This window comes from Cherax quadricarinatus, chromosome 24, assembly GCF_038502225.1.
Source record: "Cherax quadricarinatus isolate ZL_2023a chromosome 24, ASM3850222v1, whole genome shotgun sequence".
NCBI classification, from domain to species: domain Eukaryota; kingdom Metazoa; phylum Arthropoda; class Malacostraca; order Decapoda; family Parastacidae; genus Cherax; species Cherax quadricarinatus.
In genome coordinates this window covers 929,453-949,389 of record NC_091315.1, presented here as the reverse complement: position 1 = coordinate 949,389, position 19,937 = coordinate 929,453, and the positions used below count along the sequence as shown (strand labels likewise).

Below are 19,937 nucleotides of genomic sequence, written 5' to 3'. Positions count from 1 at the left end.
AATGAATTTTTTATGAGAGAGCCACAAAATTTGATTAACACAAGCCTATCCGATGTTATCCTGACGCCAAATGACTTCGAACAGGCGATAAATGACATGCCCATGCACTCTGCCCCAGGGCCAGACTCATGGAACTCTGTGTTCATCAAGAACTGCAAGAAGCCCCTATCACGAGCCTTTTCCATCCTATGGAGAGGGAGCATGGACACGGGGGTCGTCCCTCAGTTACTAAAAACAACAGACATAGCCCCACTCCACAAAGGGGGCAGTAAAGCAACAGCAAAGAACTACAGACCAATAGCACTAACATCCCATATCATAAAAATCTTTGAAAGGGTCCTAAGAAGCAAGATCACCACCCATCTAGAAACCCATCAGTTACACAACCCAGGGCAACATGGGTTTAGAACAGGTCGCTCCTGTCTGTCTCAACTATTGGATCACTACGACAAGGTCCTAAATGCACTAGAAGACAAAAAGAATGCAGATGTAATATATACAGACTTTGCAAAAGCCTTCGACAAGTGTGACCATGGCGTAATAGCGCACAAAATGCGCGCTAAAGGAATAACAGGAAAAGTCGGTCGATGGATCAATAATTTCCTCACTAACAGAACACAGAGAGTAGTCGTCAACAGAGTAAAGTCCGAGGCAGCTACGGTGAAAAGCTCTGTTCCACAAGGCACAGTACTAGCTCCCATCTTGTTCCTCATCCTCATATCCGACATAGACAAGGATGTCAGCCACAGCACCGTGTCTTCCTTTGCAGATGACACCCGAATCTGCATGACAGTGTCTTCCATTGCAGACACTGCAAGGCTCCAGGCGGACATCAACCAAATCTTTCAGTGGGCTGCAGAAGACAATATGAAGTTCAACGATGAGAAATTTCAATTACTCAGATATGGTAAACATGAGGAAATTAAATCTTCATCAGAGTACAAAACAAATTCTGGCCACAAAATAGAGCGAAACACATACGTCAAAGACCTGGGAGTGATTATGTCGGAGGATCTCACCTTCAAGGACCATAACATTGTATCAATCGCATCTGCTAGAAAAATGACAGGATGGATAATGAGAACCTTCAAAACTAGGGAGGCCAAGCCCATGATGACACTCTTCAGGTCACTTGTTCTATCTAGGTTGGAATATTGCTGCACTCTAACAGCACCTTTCAAGGCAGGTGAAATTGCCGACCTAGAAAATGTACAGAGAACTTTCACGGCGCGCATAACGGAGATAAAACACCTCAATTACTGGGAGCGCTTGAGGTTTCTAAACCTGTATTCCCTGGAACGCAGGAGGGAGAGATACATGATTATATACACCTGGAAAATCCTAGAGGGACTAGTACCGAACTTGCACACGAAAATCACTCACTACGAAAGCAAAAGACTTGGCAGACGATGCACCATCCCCCCAATGAAAAGCAGGGGTGTCACTAGCACGTTAAGAGACCATACAATAAGTGTCAGGGGCCCGAGACTGTTCAACTGCCTCCCAGCACACATAAGGGGGATTACCAACAGACCCCTGGCAGTCTTCAAGCTGGCACTGGACAAGCACCTAAAGTCAGTTCCTGATCAGCCGGGCTGTGGCTCGTACGTTGGTTTGCGTGCAGCCAGCAGCAACAGCCTGGTTGATCAGGCGCTGATCCACCAGGAGGCCTGGTCACAGACCGGGCCGCGGGGGCGTTGACCCCCGAAACTCTCTCCAGGTAAACTCCAGGTAATACACGTCAGTGACCCTGGTCTGTAATTTAGTGCCTCTTTTCTGCCTCCTTTTTTAAAAATGGGAACTACATTTGCGGTCTTCTATACCTCAGGTAGTTGCCCAGTTTCAAGGGATGTGTTGAAGATTGTGGTTAATGGCACACACAGTATGTCTGCTCCCTCCCTGAGGACACACAGGGAAATGTTGTCTGGCCCCATTGCCTTTGAGGTATCAAGGTCACTTAGCAGCTTCTTCACCTCCTCCTCAGTTGTGTGCATATCGTCCAGCACCTGTTGGTCTATTCCCCCTTGGTGTCTCCCTTTGTCCTGTCTTCCCAGCGTCCTTCCTGTCTCCACTGTGAATACTTAAATCTCCTGTTGAGCTCCTCGCATACCTCTTGGTTGTTTCTTGTGAGTTCCCCACCTTCTTTCCTCAGCCTGATCACCTGGTCTTTGACTGTCGTTTTTCTCCTAATGTGGCTAAACAGCAGTTTCGGGTCAGACTTGGCTTTCGATGCTATGTCATTTTCGTACTGTCGCTGGGCCTCCCTCCTTATCTGTGCATATTCGTTTCTGGCTCTTTGAATGATCTCCTTGTTTTCCTGGGTCCTTTGCCTTGTATACCTCTTCCATTCTCTAATGCACTTAGTTTTTGCCTCCCTGCACCTTTGGGTAAACCAAGGATTCGCTTTGGTCTTCCCATTGTTTCTGTTGCCCTTGGGAACAAACCTTTCCTCTGCCTCCTTGCATTTTGTTGTTACATTCTCCATCATTTCATTTACTGTCTTTCCTACCATTTCTCTGTCCCACTGCACCTCCCGCAGGAAGTTCCTCATACCTGTGTAGTTTCCCCTTTTATAGTTTAGCTTTTCCCATTCGACTCCTGTTGCCCTCTCCTCCTGTAACTCTACTATGTAATCAAAACTCAGGACTATGTGGTCACTAGCTCCGATGGGCCTCTCATATGTGATGTCATCAATGTCTGAGCTACTCAGTGTGAACACAAGGTCCAGTCTTGCTGGGTCATCCTCCCCTCGCTCTCTGGTAGTGTCCCTGATGTGTTGATACATGAGGTTTTCCAGTACCACATCCATCATCTTGGCTCTCCATGTTTTGGTGCCCCATGAGGCTCCAGGTTTTTCCAATTGATCTCCCTGTGGTTGAAATCACCCATAACCAGCAACTTTGCTCTGCACGTTTGAGCTCTTCATGCCACCTCAGCAAGTGTGTCCACCATCGCTCTGTTGTTCTCATCATATTCCTCTCTTGGCCTCCTGCAGTTTCTTTGGTGGGTTATACATCACAGCAATGACTACCTTATGTTCCCCAGATTGAATTGTGCCTGCTAATTAGTCCCTTTCTCCAATTTTGTCCATGCCCTCCAATTCCTCGAAACTCCATCGGTTTTTTTATGAGCAGTGCAACCCCTCCTCCCCCCTCTGCTCTTTCTATCTTTCCTCAGGATCTGATATCCCAGTGGGAAGACTGCATCTGTTATTGTCTCAGTGAGTTTCGTTTCTGTGACTGCTATGATGTCCGGGGACTTCTCGTTGATTCTTTTATGCCATTCCTCGTATTTATTTGCTATTCCATCTGCATTTGTGTACCACACCTTCAGTTTCTTGTCTATCGTGGTGGACCTGGGAGAATATTGGGGTTGGGGGGTGGGAGCCCTGAGGGGTTATGGGGGTTTGTGGTGTGGGTAAGATTTGTGGTGGGGGGATGAGGACAGAGTGCCTGTTGGGAGCTGCTGTGGCAGTGGGGTTTGTGATGTGGGGGGTGGGGGCAAAGGGAACAGTGTGTGGGTGTTGGTTGAGATTGTTCAGCTGCATTGGGGTTTTCACAGTGTGGGTGGGGTTTGTGGTGGGGGGTGGGGGCAGAGTGCCCAAAATGGGCTGCTGTAGAGGTGGAGTTTGTGGTGGGGGTGGGGGCAGAGAGAACAGTGTATGGGTTTTGGTTGAGGTTGTTCAGTTGCTTCGGGGTTTTTGTGGTTGAAGTCCTTCTGTGGGTGTCGCTGTAGGGTGTATTTGTCCTTCCACCTGAGTCTGGGTTCTGCTCGTCCTCATCGATGCCTCCTGTCCCTCCTTTAGTTGTTGTACCCTCTCTCTCAGTCTCGTCCTTTCCTCGTGTGTTCTGTGACGATCGAGGTACATGCTCTGGTACTCTGATTTGTCTCTCAGTCTTGCTTTCTCTTGCAGGACCCTGGTTCGAGCTGATTCTGCCTTGAAGACTACTTTGACAGGCCGTCTCCTTCTGTGTGCAAACCACCCAATTCTCCGAAAATTTGCCACCTGGGTCATGTCTCCCTCTCCTATTGCTTTCAAGATACCTTCGATTGCTTTCTTCTCCCAATGGATTCTTTCATCATAGGTTTCCCGTTCAACTTCTTGGAGCCCGTAGACAAACATTGACCTCTCCCTCTCCTCCTCCCACTATGTCTCTCTTTGTGTCCTCTGAGGTGTTTTATCTCCTTCCATCGAGACGTTCCTGCCTTCAACCTCTGCCCTTGCTGCAGCCCCTATGCTCAGTGGACTGTCGTCCCTGCTCAGCTGTTCCCTGCCACTGTAGTTGACTGTTAGAGTCTCTGCATAAGTCTTGTCTCCTGCATTGACTGCAAGCTTCACTATTGGTCTTCCTGTACTCATCTTTTCCTGAATCTGTGTGTGTGTACTCACCTATTTGTACTCACCTATTTGTGGTTGCAGGGGTCGAGTCATAGCTCCTGGCCTCGCCTCTTCACTGATTGCTACTAGGTCCTCTCTCTTCCTGCCCCATGAGCTTTATCATACCTCGCCTTAAAACTATGTATGGTTCCCGCCTCCACTACTTCACTTTCTAGGCCATTCCACTGCCTGACCACTCTATGACTGAAGAAATACTTTCTAACATCCCTTTGATTCATCTGAGTCTTCAACTTCCAATTGTGACCTCTTGTGTCTGTGTCCCATCTCTGGAACATCCCATCTTTGTCCACCTTGTCTATTCCGTGCAGTATTTTATATGTCGTTATCATGTCTCCCCTGACCCTCCTGTCCTCCAGTGTCGTCAGGCCGATTTCCCTCAACCTTTCTTCGTAGGACAATCCCCGTAGCTCTGGGACTAGTCTTGTTGCAAACCTTTGCACCTTCTCTAATTTCTTGACGTGCTTGACTAGGTGTGGATTCCAAACTGGTGCTGCATACTCCAGTATGGGCCTGACGTAAATGGTATACAGAGTCTTGAACGAATCCTTGCTGAGGTATTGGAACGCTATCCATAGGTTTCCCAGGCGCCCGTATGCTGCAGCAGTTATCTGATTGATGTGCGCCTCAGGAGATATGCTCGGTGTTATACTCACTCCCAGATCTTTTTCCTTGAGTGAAGTTTGCAGTCTTTGGCCATCTAAACTATATTGTGTCTGCGGTCTTCTTTGCCCTTCCCCAATCTTCATGACTTTGCATTTGGCAGGGTTAAACTCAAGAAGCCAGTTACTGGACCAGGCTTGTAGCCTGTCCAGGTCTCTTTGTAGTTCTGCCTGATCCTCATCCGATTTGATTCTTCTCATTAACTTCACATCATCTGCAAACAAGGACACTTCTGAGTCTATCCCTTCCGTTATGTCGTTCACATATACCAAGAACAGCACAGGTCCTAGGACTGACCCCTGTGGAACCCCGCTTGTCAAAGGCGCCCACTCTGACACCTCGTCACGTACCATGACTCGTTGTTGCCTCCCTGTCAGGTATTCTCTGATCCATTGCAGTGCCTTTCCTGTTATGTGTGCCTGATCCTCTAGCTTTTGCAGTAACCTCTTGTGAGGAACTGTGTCGAAGGCCTTCTTGCAGTCCAAAAAAATGCAGTCGATCCACCCTTCTCTCTCTTGTCTTACTTCTGTCATCTTGTCATAAAACTCTAGTAGGTTTGTGACACAGGATTTTCCTTCCCTGAAACCGTGCTGGTTGTCAATTATACACTTGTTTCTTTCCAGGTGCTCCACCACTCTCCTCCTGATGATCTTCTCCATGACCTTGCATACTATACACGTTAGTGATACAGGTCTGTAGTTTAGTGCCTCATGTCTGTCTCCCTTTTTAAAAATTGGGACTACATTTGCCATCTTCCATACCTCGGGGAGTTGCCCAGTTTCAAATGATGTGTTGAAGATCTTTGTTAATGGTACACACAATATCTCTGCTCCCTCTTTAAGGACCCACGGAGAGATGTTGTCCGTCTGTGTGTGTACTCACCTAATTGTACTCACCTAATTGTGGTTGCAGGGGTCGAGACTCAGCTCCTGGCCCCGCCTCTTCACTGAACGCTACTGGATCCTCTCTCTCTCTGCTTCCTGAGCTTTGTCATACCTCTTCTTAAAACTATGTATGGTTCCTGCCTCCACTACTTCACTTGCTAGGCTATTCCACTTGCTGACAACTCTATGACTGAAGAAATACTTCCTAACGTCCCTGTGACTCGTCTGAGTCTTCAGCTTCCAGTTGTGACCCCTTGTCCCTGTGTCCCCTCTCTGGAACATCCTATCTCTGTCCACCTTGTCTATTCCCCGCAGTATCTTGTATGTCGTTATCATGTCTCCCCTGACCCTTCTGTCCTCCAGTGTCGTCAGTCCGATTTCCCTTAACCTTTCCTCGTACGACATTCCCTTGAGCTCTGGCACTAGCCTTGTTGCAAACCTTTGTACTTTCTCTAACTTCTTGACGTGCTTGACCAGGTGTGGGTTCCAGACTGGTGCTGCATACTCCAGTATGGGTCTAACATACACAGTGTACAGTGTCTTGAACGATTCCTTATTAAGGTATCGGAACGCTATTCTCAGGTTTGCCAGGCGCCCGTATGCTGCAGCAGTTATTTGGTTGATGTGTGCCTCCGGTGATGTGCTCGGTGTTATGTGTGTGTGTGTGTGTGTGTGTGTGTGTGTGTGTGTGTGTGTGTGTGTGTGTGTGTGTGTGTGTGTGTGTGTGTGTGTGTATTAGAGATAGAGTTATGTCTGAAGCTGAAGGTGTAGGTTCTGTCAGTTTAAAATAACGAACAATTAGCTTATATAGTAAGACAATTTTATACACAAATTTCAACAGCTTAAGACTATAATTTAAGGCAAAGAAATATAAATATTTATTTTGTACATGTGGCGTGGTAATGGTCTGGGACAGACCTACACCTCTTATAGTGTGGAAAAATGACGCAACCACAGCGCTTTAAGTAGTTTTTTTTACGTGTACTTGTGTTGACAATAAACGCATAACTAAAAGTTCACACCACAATAGAAAAGTTCAACTTACCAAGTTAACATCAATGGTCTTCTGCCAGTTCTGTTCGTTACCAATACCAGCATTGTTGATCAGTAGTGAGATGTAGCCCAACTTCTGTTCTCCTTCGTCCCAGACAACTGTAACAACACTCAGTCTTACTCACAGGTTAAGTGTGAACCCAGGAGTATGTGATTCTCTCTCTCTCTCTCTCTCGCTCTCTCTCCCTCTCTCTCTCTCTCTCTCTCTCTCTCTCTTTACACAATAGTTTTACAGGGTTACGTTAAGTGTTTCTGCCTATATTTACAAGCTAAGAGATGTTATTTACCTCGTCTCATCTGAAAGCATCTTTTATTATGAGAAAGATAAGGAATAGCATGAAGCTGGAGCCATCTGTGGCCAGCGATTTCATTTGGTCAGCTTAAATTATTTCATCAATGTCATTATGCTCTGTGATCATGTTCCAGACTCAAGTCATCCTAGGATTGAATGATTTCAGATGAAGTGATGTTTCCTTGATGTTTGCTCCTTTCCTCCCCCCTCCCACTTGTTTTCATTCCTACCCCTTTTGGGCCCTTAGCTCTCCTGCAGTGCTCCTCTTTCTTGGCCTTTGACTCCACTACTACTACTACTACCACCTCTCTACTTCCTTTCCTAGTACCTCTCTTGTCCTGTCCCAGTCTGCTAGCCTATATACTGCCTTATTCTCTCCTTTCTGTTAGTGTGACATTGTAAATGGTCGAAGTTAGATCGTAATGTCGTCGTAAGCTCTTCTCTCCTATGTGCGGGTTATTTGCGTATGGAATGGCCACATCAATGAGCTAAACATGTACACTTTTAAACAAGCATAAAGAAACGTCTTCTCCTCGACCTGGCGTCCAAAAAAGCCTCAACAACGGTGATCATGTCAGGCCGAAAAGTTCTCTCGAAACTATGAATGAGCTCTCCTAGATTGGCAATGAAGCTCCTAATGTTGGAAGACAGGATGCTGATAGACTGGGTCCTCGTGTTTGTGTTCTGCTTGAGTAGACAGGTGTATCAAATCCTCGAGACAGGTAGGAGCAGCCACTGGAACGTAGCTTTGTGTTCTTTGATAAGGCATGACACCACCTACTGAATAGTAGAAGTAAAAGTATCTGGGTGGGTGAGATGTGTTTTATTCTGAGAATAAGTCTGTAAAGAACTGGTGACTTTGTCTGTCAAGTTCATTTTTGTTTCGACAGTGGTCTTCTTGATGTTCCATCTCGTGGCAGTAATTGCATCTGATATGTCATACAGATGCCCAGTCTGTGACAGACAGAGCACTGCCTAGGTACTTGAGAGGGTGGTCATCTATTTCTTGCACCTCTTGTTTCGCTGCTGATTCAGCAACTGATTTTTCTGTAGGTTCTGCTGCCAGGGAACCTGATAATTCCCTGATGGGTGTTTTCCTGGGGCTCTGTTGGTGGTAGGTAAGACGGCCGTGGGTGCCTACCTCTTTATCTACCAAAACTTCTTCCACAAAATAGAGCGAAACACCAAAGTCAAAGACCTGGGAGTGATCATGTCGGAGGATCTCACCTTCAAGGACCATAACATTGTATCAATCGCATCTGCTAGAAAAATGACAGGATGGATAATGAGAACCTTCAAAACTAGGGAGGCCAAGCCCATGATGACACTCTTCAGGTCACTTGTTCTATCTAGGCTGGAATATTGCTGCACACTAACAGCACCTTTCAAGGCAGGTGAAATTGCCGACCTAGAAAATGTACAGAGAACTTTCACGGCGCGCATAACGGAGATAAAACACCTCAATTATTGGGAGCGCTTGAGGTTCCTAAACCTGTATTCCCTGGAACGCAGGAGGGAGAGATACATGATTATATACACCTGGAAAATCCTAGAGGGACTAGTACCGAACTTGCACACGAAAATCACCCACTACGAAAGCAAAAGACTTGGCAGACGATGCACCATCCCCCCAATGAAAAGCAGGGGTGTCACTAGCACGTTAAGAGACCATACAATAAGTGTCAGGGGCCCGAGACTGTTCAACTGCCTCCCAGCACACATAAGGGGGATTACCAACAGACCCCTGGCAGTCTTCAAGCTGGCACTGGACAAGCACCTAAAGTCAGTTCCGGATCAGCCGGGCTGTGGCTCGTATGTTGGTTTGCGTGCAGCCAGCAGCAACAGCCTGGTTGATCAGGCTCTGATCCACCAGGAGGCCTGGTCTCAGACCGGGCCGCGGGGGCGTTGACCCCCGGAACTCTCTCCAGGTAAACTCCAGGTAAGCTTGTGTCCAGCCCTAGTAGATACATCTCTGCTTCTCCTGCTTTGGCCCGGCGCATGTTCAGCTGATTGTAGCTACATCAATCATTGGTGGAGAAAAGCCTGACTTGGTGTCTGCAGATGGAGCACTGCTGCCCTGTGTACGGGAAGGTGTGGAAACAGTGATTGTTTTGTTAGGTATAGGAGTGGAGCTTCCAGATCCAAGACATGCATCATTGCTGGGTAATGGATATGTTCCCTCTGCGGCAGCCAAAGGTATAATGGAATTTCCAGGTACAGTGTTTTGAGCTCTGTCTGCCTATGGAGCTCTAAAGCAAACAGATTCCTACAGTTTTTAGCTGTTGTATAAATTTTAGGCTTTCTCAAGTGTCAGCAACAGCTGTACATCCTATTTCACTATTCTGTGTCCTATGTCACTGTTCAGAGTTTCATAGATAACCAGAAGACAGTCTAATGATTTTGGGAGCTCGTGAAGGGATTCCCTATGATGGAATACCCAGGCTGCAACCTTATATCACAGCCCAGTAGAGCAGTTAATAATAATAATAATGATAATAATAATAATAATAATAATAATAATAATAATAATAATAATAATATCTTTATTTCTGCAAGTACATGTACAAGGTATACAAACCATAGCTGACATCAATGACATACTACTATATAGAAAGCCCCTTGTTATGCTGAGCATTTCCCGAAAATTAGGTCAGTTTTGTCCCAGGATGCGACCCACACCAGTCCACTAACACCCAGGTACCCATTTTACACTGACGGGTGAACAGGGACAGCAGGTGTCTTATGGAAACAGTTACCTAATGTTTTCCAGCCGTACCAGAGGAGATCCGAACCCCGGATTATTTGAGTGGAGTTTCTCAAGTAACTCAGATCCTTCTTGTTGTGACACCATGCTCTCTTCTGCTCCCCTCAAAGTTCCTTGACGTTGGCGAGGGGCTCTTAATCTAGGGAACTAGATATGTTCTCCAGTTCCCTGAATTAAGCCTGAATACCTTCCACATCCCCTCACCCCCTCCCAGGCGCTATATAATCCTACAGGTTCATGGATACATTTCAAGGTCCTGTAGGCATCTGGCTACAGTAGAAATTTCCTTCAATCTTGAATGCTTTGTGGCAGTAACTGGAACACCTGCCCTCCAAGTATGTAAGATAACACTGTCCTCTTGATGTGTATCTACAAACGTTGCAATAACTTCAGAAACAGTAACTAGACAGTGAAAACAATCCTGCGATTTCGCGATGCAAATTCATTACAAAAAGAAAAAAAATCGAGACTACAATAAAATGCGAATGTGTCGTGTGGCGAGTGTTTACTGGCTCGCTATCCCTTGTTGACTCTTACTGGTTCGCTATCCCTTGACTCTTACTGGCTCACTATCCCTTGTTGACTCTTACTGGTTCGCTATCCCTTGACTCTTACTGGATCACTATCCCTTGTTGACTCTTCCTGACTCGCTATCCCTTGTTGACTCTTACTGACTCGCTATCCCTTGTTGACTCTTACTGGCTCAGTATCCCTTGTTGACTCTTACTGGCTCGCTATCCATTGTTGACTCTTACTGGCTCGCTATCCCTTGTTAGCCTTACTGGCTCGCTATCCCTTGTTGACTCTTACTGGCTCAATATCCCTTGTTGACTCTTACTGGCTTGCTGTACATTGTTGATTCTTACTGGCTCGCTATCCCTTGTTGACTCTTACTGGCTCGCTATCCCTTGTTGACTCTTACTGGCTCACTATCCCTTGTTGACTTTTACTGACTCGCTATCCCTTGTTGACTCTTACTGACTCCCTATCCCATGTTCCCTCTTACTGGCTCGCTATCCCTTGTTGACTCTTACTGGCTCAGTATCCCTTGTTGACTCTTACTGGCTCGCTATCCCTTGTTGACTCTTACTGGCTCGCTATCCCTTGTTGACTCTTACTGACTCGCTATCCCTTGTTGACTCTTACTGACTCGCTATCCCATGTTCCCTCTTACTGGCTCGCTATCCCTTGTTGACTCCTACTGGCTCGGTATCTCTTGTTGACTCTTAAAGGCTCACTATCCCTTGTTGACTCTTACTGGGTCGCTATCCCTTGACTCCTACTGGCTCGCTATCCCTTGTTGACTCTTACTGACTCACTATCCCTTGTTGACTCTTACTGGATCACTATCCCTTGTTGACTCTTACTGACTCCCTATCCCTTGTTGACTCTTACTGGCTCGCTATCCCTTGTTGACTCTTACTGGCTCAGTATCCCTTGTTGACTCTTACTGGCTCGCTATCCATTGTTGACTCTTACTGGCTCGCTATCCCTTGTTGACTCTTACTTGCTCGCTATCCCTTGTTGACTCTTACTGGCTCGCTATCCCTTGTTGACTCTTACTGGCTCGCTATCCCTTGTTGACTCTTACTGGCTCACTATCCCTTGTTGACTCTTACTGGCTCGCTATCCCTTGTTGACTCTTACTGGCTCGCTATCCCTTGTTCACTCTTACTGGCTCGCTATCCCTTGTTCACTCTTACTGGCTCGCTATCCCTTGTTGATACTTACTGGCTCGCTATCCCTTGTTGACTCTTACTGGCTCGCTATCCCTTGTTGACTCTTACTGGCTCGCTATCCCTTGTTGACTCTTACTGGCTCGCTATCCTTTGTTGACTCTTACTGGCTCGCTATCCCTTGTTGACTCTTACTGGCTCGCTATCCCTTGTTGACTCTTACTGGCTCGCTATCCTTTGTTGACTCTTACTGGCTCGCTATCCCTTGTTGACTCTTACTGGCTCGCTATCCCTTGTTGACTCTTACTGGCTCGCTATCCCTTGTTGACTCTTACTGGCTCGCTATCCTTTGTTGACTCTTACTGGCTCGCTATCGCTTGTTGACTCTTACTGGCTCGCTATCCCTTGTTGACTCTTACTGGCTCGCTATCCCTTGTTGACTCTTACTGGCTCGCTATCCCTTGTTGACTTTTACTGGCTCACTATCCCTTGTTGACTCTTACTGGCTCGCTATCCCTTGTTGACTCTTACTGGCTCGCTATCCCTTGTTGACTCTTACTGGCTCACTATCCCTTGTTGACTCTTACTGGCTCGCTATCCCTTGTTGATTTTTACTGGCTCACTATCCGTTGTTGACTCTTACTGGCTCGCTATCCCTTGTTGACTCTTACTGGCTCGCTATCCCTTGACTCTTACTGGCTCGCTACTCCTTGTTGACTCTTACTGGCTCGCTATCCCTTGTTGATCCTTATTGGCTCGCTATGCTTTGTTGACTCTTACTGGCTCGCTATCCCTTGACTCTTACTGGCTCGCTACTCCTTGTTGACTCTTACTGGCTCGCTATCCCTTGTTGACTCTTACTGGCTCGCTATCCCTTGTTGACTCTTACTGGCTCGCTATCCTTTGTTGACTCTTACTGGCTCGCTATCCCTTGTTGACTTTTACTGGCTTGCTATCCCTTATTGACTTTTACTGGCTCGCTATCCCTTGTTGACTCTTACTGGCTCGCTATCCTTTGTTGACTCTTACTGGCTCGCTATCCCTTGTTGACTCTTACTGGCTCGCTATCCTTTGTTGACTCTTACTGGCTCGCTATCCTTTGTTGACTCTTACTGGCTCGCTATCCCTTGTTAACTTTTACTGGCTCGCTATCCCTTGTTGACTCTTACTGGCTCGCTATCCTTTGTTGACTCTTACTGGCTCGCTATCCCTTGTTAACTTTTACTGGCTCGCTATCCCTTGTTGACTCTTACTGGCTTGTCAATAAGTCACCTTGCTGCAGTCGCAGCAAGCAGCATCAAGGCTGCTCCTATATCTTGCCGTCCCCTGGGCCTATCCGAACTCCAGTGATGGCCAAATTTGCAAGTACTGCTGCAACAACATGCAAGTTAACTATAGTCACATAAAAACTGACGGTGACGACAACGAAATGGACTAAATATGACAGAAGAGGGACCGGCATTCAAGTACCAGACCTGCTGCCAGACGTGAACCAGACACAAGACGTTTTCCACTAAATGAAATAACTGACCTCCATATCAACTGCACCAGTGTTTAACGGGAAGACAACATGGCAGAATTCCTGATCAATTAAATCTCCAAGGAAATGCCAGGTCTGTAGGACTTTTTTCGTCAGTGCCAAACGAGGGAAAGATTTGAGCCTTTAAACATGGCTGACCGGCATTCAAACAGCAGCTACTGCCAGACGTACAACTAGCGAAGTGAAATTCTCATCTTTACTGACGTTCATCTGTTGACAGTAGCATCATATCTGTACCACCATCATATCACCTGTACCAGCCTGGTGGCTAAAGCTCCCGCTTCACACACGGAGGGCCCGGGTTCGATTCCCGGCGGGTGGAAACATTTCGACACGTTTCCTTACACCTATTGTCCTGTTCACCTAGCAGCAAATAGGTACCTGGGTGTTAGTCGACTGGTGTGGGTCGCATCCTGGGGGACAAGATTAAGGACCACAATGGAAATAAGTTAGACAGTCCTCGATGACGCACTGACTTTCTTGGGTTATCCTGGGTGGCTAACCCTCCGGGGTTAAAAATCCGAACGAAATCTTATCTTATCTTAACTCCAAGGTATAGGACGGTTATCCCTCAGTGCCAGTCGTGGGAAAGAAGTGAATAGTTAAATAGTCAAGGTTAATATTTTAGTAGCTGACCTATATTCAGCTGACCAGTGTACAGTGAGAGAATCATAGCAGAAAAAGCCAAATATATCTATAATCTCAAGGAAAGTCAGGTGGTGTTACCCCCCTCAGTGTTTTAAAAATGGTTGAGTCAGCAAAACAGGCCAGGAGACAACAACACGACACAACCCCCGATAAATGGAATTGAGGGGGATTTGGAAGGATAAAACCATTGATTAAACCTTTCTGGTCTACCAGAATGGAAAGGAGAAGTTAATTGGTGAATCCAGACTGTGAAGTGAGGTGGGTAGGGGAGGGTGAATAAGGGGTTAAATGTAAGGGTGTTGTGAAGTTAAGGGAAAAGTGAGCAGTGAAGAGGGTCTTGAAGAGGAAATTTTACTAGTAATTCAGTGTAATTAAAGCAGATACTAAGTGTACTAGGGACTGGAAAAGAGAAATAAATATTGTATATGAGTAAAAGAGCGAAGAGCGAAAATGGCAGGCATTAGAGGGGTACAGGCTGCCATAATTATATTTATATTTCTTCTTCAATTCCATGAAGAAAGAAATCAGACATGGGGGTTGGAAAAGGTGAATGGAGTAACAGCGCCCTGGACAGTAAAAGCCCAACAGTTGCCATCCTACCAAAAAAATAAACCTCACTATCGCCGCAAGGTATGGCAACACCGCATACCCAAACAAAAACAATGCCACACAGCTCTTATTGTAGCGCTCTTAAGTGGTGATATCCAAATTAATCCAGGACCTCAAACTATTGTGCAGAGGCAAAACAGACAGATAAATGACGGCAATAATGACGGTCTAGTAGCTAGGGATGATAACCTTAACTCCATATGTAATGCATACATAGGTCAATGTGAGACAATACAGCCATTATTATCTCAAACACTACCAAACAGATGCATACACTGTACTAAAGTACGCATGAAAAACAGAAAAGGCACCTTATGTAAAATGTGTAAGGGGTGGGTGCATGATGGATGTATGTACAATTATAGCAACGGTGCCAGAATTCATTTTGTGTGTAACAAATGCACTTTGGCACAGTTACCCTTTAGCAGTGATGACATTGATTTACCTAATTTTAATACAAATGACCCAGTGCCATATATTGATGATTATGATTGTTTTATGAAAACAGGCCTTCACTTTATTCATGTCAATGCAAGATCACTTCTTCCTAAATTGGCAGAGATTAGGATCCTAGCTAACAAAATTAGGGCGGCAGTTATAACCATCTCTGAATCTTGGTTGGATGATACGGTGACTGACGACGAGGTCAAAATAGAAGGTTACAATATAAAACGCTTAGATAGGAACAGAAAGGGCGGTGGAGTATGTGCCTACATTAGAAATGACTTAGCTTACAACCCAAGACCTGATTTAAATAACAATAAACTGGAGATTCTATGGTTTGAAGTGCTGCTTCCCAAGACCAAACCCATCTTAGTAGGAACTAGTTACCGCCCTCCTACCCAGGACCAGTTCTTAGAAGACTTTTCCAGAGTCTTGTCCGGAGTTGAAAACAATTGCGAAACAATAATACTGGGCGACTTCAATATCTGTTTTCAGCAACAAAATAACGGGCTATGCAAAAGGTATAAGCAAATTCTAGGATTAAATAGCTACACCCAACTAATTAATAAACCAACCCGGATCACACAGTTCTCAGCCACCCTAATTGACCACATACTTTGCAACCGCGCTGAGAACATTAGTCAGTCAGGCGTCATTACCACAGGTCTTAGTGATCATTTCATCATTTACTGCACCAGGAAAATCACTAGGGATAGGATAGGCCTACACAGGACAATAAAAATGAGGTCAACTAGAAACTACAGTAAAGAAACACTGGTAAATAGGCTACACAATTGTGACTGGACAGAGATAACAAGTTGCACGGACGTAAACGATGCCTGGGAAAAATTCAAAACAATGTTCACTACCATCCTTGATAATATTGCACCAGTTAAAGAGGTTAGGATTAAACGAAGAACTGAACCCTGGATGACTACTGAGATATTAGATAATATGAAATTCAGAGACCAGCTGCTAAAAAGATTTAAAGCAAACAGACAGGATATTGCAGCACTAAATGAATTCCAAAGGGTGAGGAACAGAGTACAGAGGCTTATAAAAGGAGCAAAGGCAAAGCACTATTGCTCAAAAATTGAAGAATATAAGCATAACCCCAGAAAGCTCTGGCAACAACTAAAACAGTTGGGGTATAGCCATAAGCCAGTAGATAGGTCTAACATAGTACTCACTATCGATAATGAGGTATGCCACGAAACATCTAAGGTGGCAAATTGCTTTAATTCCTACTACACATCTGTTGCATCAACACTAGTAAGTAAACTACCAGCTGCATCAAATACCTTTAACACAGACTCTGATAAGTTTCAAACATACTATACCAATAAAGGGGTAACCCCGAACAGTTGTCAACTAGTAAGTGTATCTCATGACTTCATTCAAAAAGAACTAAGCAGGTTAAACCCAACTAAGAGCACAGGCCCTGATAACATCCCGTCTAAGTTCCTAAAAGATGGTGCTTTTGAACTGTCAATCCCTATTGCTCACATAATAAATCTATCAATCACCACTAATACCGTACCGGAGGGGTTCAAGGAGGCCAGAGTTACTCCTATCTTCAAGAAAAATAATAGGTCTGATGTAAGCAACTATAGACCTGTTAGTATACTCAGTATAATAACTAAAATTCTGGAGAGGGCGGTGTATTCTCAAGTAGTTAAGTACCTTAATGACAACAGCATTCTACATAGCTATCAATCGGGCTTTAGAAGATCATACTCAACCGATACCTCCCTTATTAATCTGATGGATTACCTGAGAATTGAAATGTCAAAAGGGAACCTCATAGGTATGGTAACCTTAGACCTGCAAAAGGCCTTCGATACTGTCAACCACAATATATTATGTAATAAACTCCAAGCTATCGGTATAGGTTCTGTAGACTGGTTTAAGTCCTACCTTAGCAACAGGAGACAAATAGTCAAAATCAACAAAACGGAATCAGAACCCCTGCCGATAACATGTGGAGTTCCCCAAGGTAGTATTCTGGGTCCCTTACTATTCTTATGTTATGTCAATGATATGCCTATCAGTGTCAAGTGCAAACTCCTACTGTATGCAGATGACAGTGCTCTGTTAGTGACAGGTAAAGACCCACAAGATATTGCTAATGTTTTAACACTGGAACTGGAGTCCTGCAGCAAATGGATAGTAGACAACAAACTATCATTACACCTAGGGAAAACTGAAGCCATTCTCTTTGGAACGAAACATAAACTGAGAAGGGTAAATAATTTTAATGTTCAGTGTAATGGGGAGTCCATCACTTTGGTTTCATCAGTTAAATATCTGGGAATCCCCTTTGACCCATGCATGTCAGGAGAATTGATAGGGAACAGTGTAGTAAAGAAAGCGAATGCCAGGCTGAAATTCCTGTATAGACAAGCACAGTGTCTACCTACTGAGGCTCGCAGGACCCTATGTCTAGCCCTTATACAATGCCATATGGATTACGCTTGCTCTTCTTGGTACTCTGCCTTGACAAAAAAACTGATAGACTGCAAATCACCCAGAACAAAATTGTAAGATTCATCCTGGGGCTGGGACCAAGAGAACATGTAGGCCAGGATGAATTACAGCAGTTGGATATGCTGAATGTTGAAGACAGAGTAAAACAACTGAAGCTAAATCATGTTTATAAAATTGCTCACGAACAGTGTCCAGAATATCTTGCTGTCAATTTTGTCAAGGTTGGGAACCAAAGCAATCATAGTACTAGGGGGAGAGAGCACAACTTTGTAGTACCCACAGTCAGTGGCCAGGCTTCAAACACCTTTTATTGTACAGCAATAAAGGAATGGAACAGACTACCCACAAATGTCAAGGCCAGTCATAGCTTGAACCAGTTCAAGAAGACTGCCAAAAAGTGTCTGATGAATGAAGCAACAGAAAGGGAGGGGAATGATTTTCTATTTTTTAGCTAACATACGTGTAAATTTTACCTTATCCCTAGTAATGACCCTCGTATTGTAGATAGTCGTAATGACCCTCGGGTAGTAGATAGTCTTAATGACCCTCGTGTAGTAGATAGTCTTAATGACCCTCGTGTAGTAGATAGTCTTAATGACCCTCGTGTAGTAGATAGTCTTAATGACCCTCGTGTAGTAGATAGTCTTAATGACCCTCGGGTAGTAGATAGTCTTTTTAGTATGATAATAAGATGTTATCTTCATTGTAGAATAATAAGAAAATATTATAACCTTTATATTATAATAATAAGGTAAAAGGACCCCAATGGAAATAAGTCACTCTGTCTGACTTTTTTGGGTTATCCCAGGTTATCCCAGGTTATCCCAGGTTATCCCAGGTTCTCTACACATATGCTGCTATGTATGATAATTCTATGTAACTGTATTGTGTATACCTGAATAAATTTACTTACTTACTTACTTACTATTCCTTGTTGACTCTTACTGGCTCGCTATCCCTTGTTGACTCTTACTGGCTCGCTATCCCTTGTTGATTTTTACTGGCTCGCTATCCCTTGTTGACTCTTACTGGCTCGCTAACCCTTGTTGACTCTTACTGGCTCGCTATCCCTTGTTGACTTTTACTGGCTTGCTATTCCTTCTTAACTCTTACTGGCTCGCTATCCCTTGTTGACTCTTACTGGCTCGCTATCCCTTGTTGACTCTTACTGGCTAGCTATCCCTTGTTGCCTCTTACTGGCTCGCTATCCCTTGTTGACTCTTACTGGCTAGCTATCCCTTGTTGCCTCTTACTGGCTCGCTATCCCTTGTTGACTCTTACTGGCTCGCTATCCCTTGTTGACTCTTACTGGCTTGCTATCCCTTGTTGATTTTTACTGGCTCACTATCCCTTGTTGACTCTTACTGGCTCGCTATCCCTTGTTGACTCTTACTAGCTTGCTATCCCTTGTTGACTCTTACTGGCTCGCTATCCCTTGTTGACTCTTACTGGCTTGCTATCCCTTGTTGATTTTTACTGGCTCACTATCCCTTGTTGACTCTTACTGGCTCGCTATCCCTTGTTGACTCTTACTGGCTCGCTATCCCTTGTTGACTCTTACTGGCTTGCTATCCCTTGTTGACTCTTACTGGCTCGCTATCCCTTGTTGGCTTTTACTGGCTTGGTATCCCTTGTTGACTCTTAGTGGCTCGCTATCCCTTGTTGACTCTTACTGGCTTGCTATCCCTTGTTGACTCTTACTGGCTCGCTATCCCTTGTTGACTTTTACTGGCTCGCTATCCCTTGTTGACTTTTACTGGCTTGCTATCCCTTGTTGACTCTTACTGGCTCGCTATCCCTTGTTGACTCTTACTGGCTTGCTATCCCTTGTTGACTCTTACTGGCTCGCTATCCCTTGTTGACTCTTACTGGCTCGCTATCCCTTGTTGACTTTTACTGGCTCGCTATCCCTTGTTGACTCTTACTGGCTCGCTATCCCTTGTTGACTCTTACTGGCTCGCTATCCCTTGTTGACTTTTACTGGCTCGCTATCCCTTGTTGATTTTTACTGGCTCGCTATCCCTTGTTGACTCTTACTGGCTCGCTATCCCTTGTTGATACTTACTGGCTCGCTATCCCTTGTTGACTTTTACTGGCTCGCTATCCCTTGTTGACTCTTACTGGCTCGCTATCCCTTGTTGACTGTTACTGGCTCGCTATCCCTTGTTGACTTTTACTGGCTCACTATCCCTTGTTGCCTCTTACTGGCTCACTATCCCTTGTTGACTTTTAGTTGCTTACTATCCCTTGTTGACTCTTACTGGCTCACTATCCTTTGTTGTCTCTTACTGGCTCGGTATCCCTTGTTAACTTTTTCTGGCTCACTATCCCTTGTTGACTCTTACTGGCTCGCTATCCCTTGTTAACTCTTTCTGGCTCGCTATCCCTTGCTGACTCTTACTGGCTCGCTATCCCTTGTTGACTCTTACTGGCTCGCTATCCCTTGCTGACTCTTACTGGCTCGCTATCCCTTTTTGACTC

General features: G+C 45.1%; 1 protein-coding gene across 1 annotated transcript in view; it reads right to left on the bottom strand.

Moving 5' to 3' along the window:
* Nucleotides 1-19,937, bottom strand: part of LOC128692676 (15-hydroxyprostaglandin dehydrogenase [NAD(+)]) — a 60,589-nt gene that overhangs the window by 31,551 nt on the left and 9,101 nt on the right. Inside the window, exon 3 of the mRNA XM_070088150.1 lies at nt 6,989-7,095. Within this exon, the coding sequence (XP_069944251.1) occupies nt 6,989-7,095 (107 nt within the window). The remainder of the gene's footprint in view (nt 1-6,988; nt 7,096-19,937) is intronic.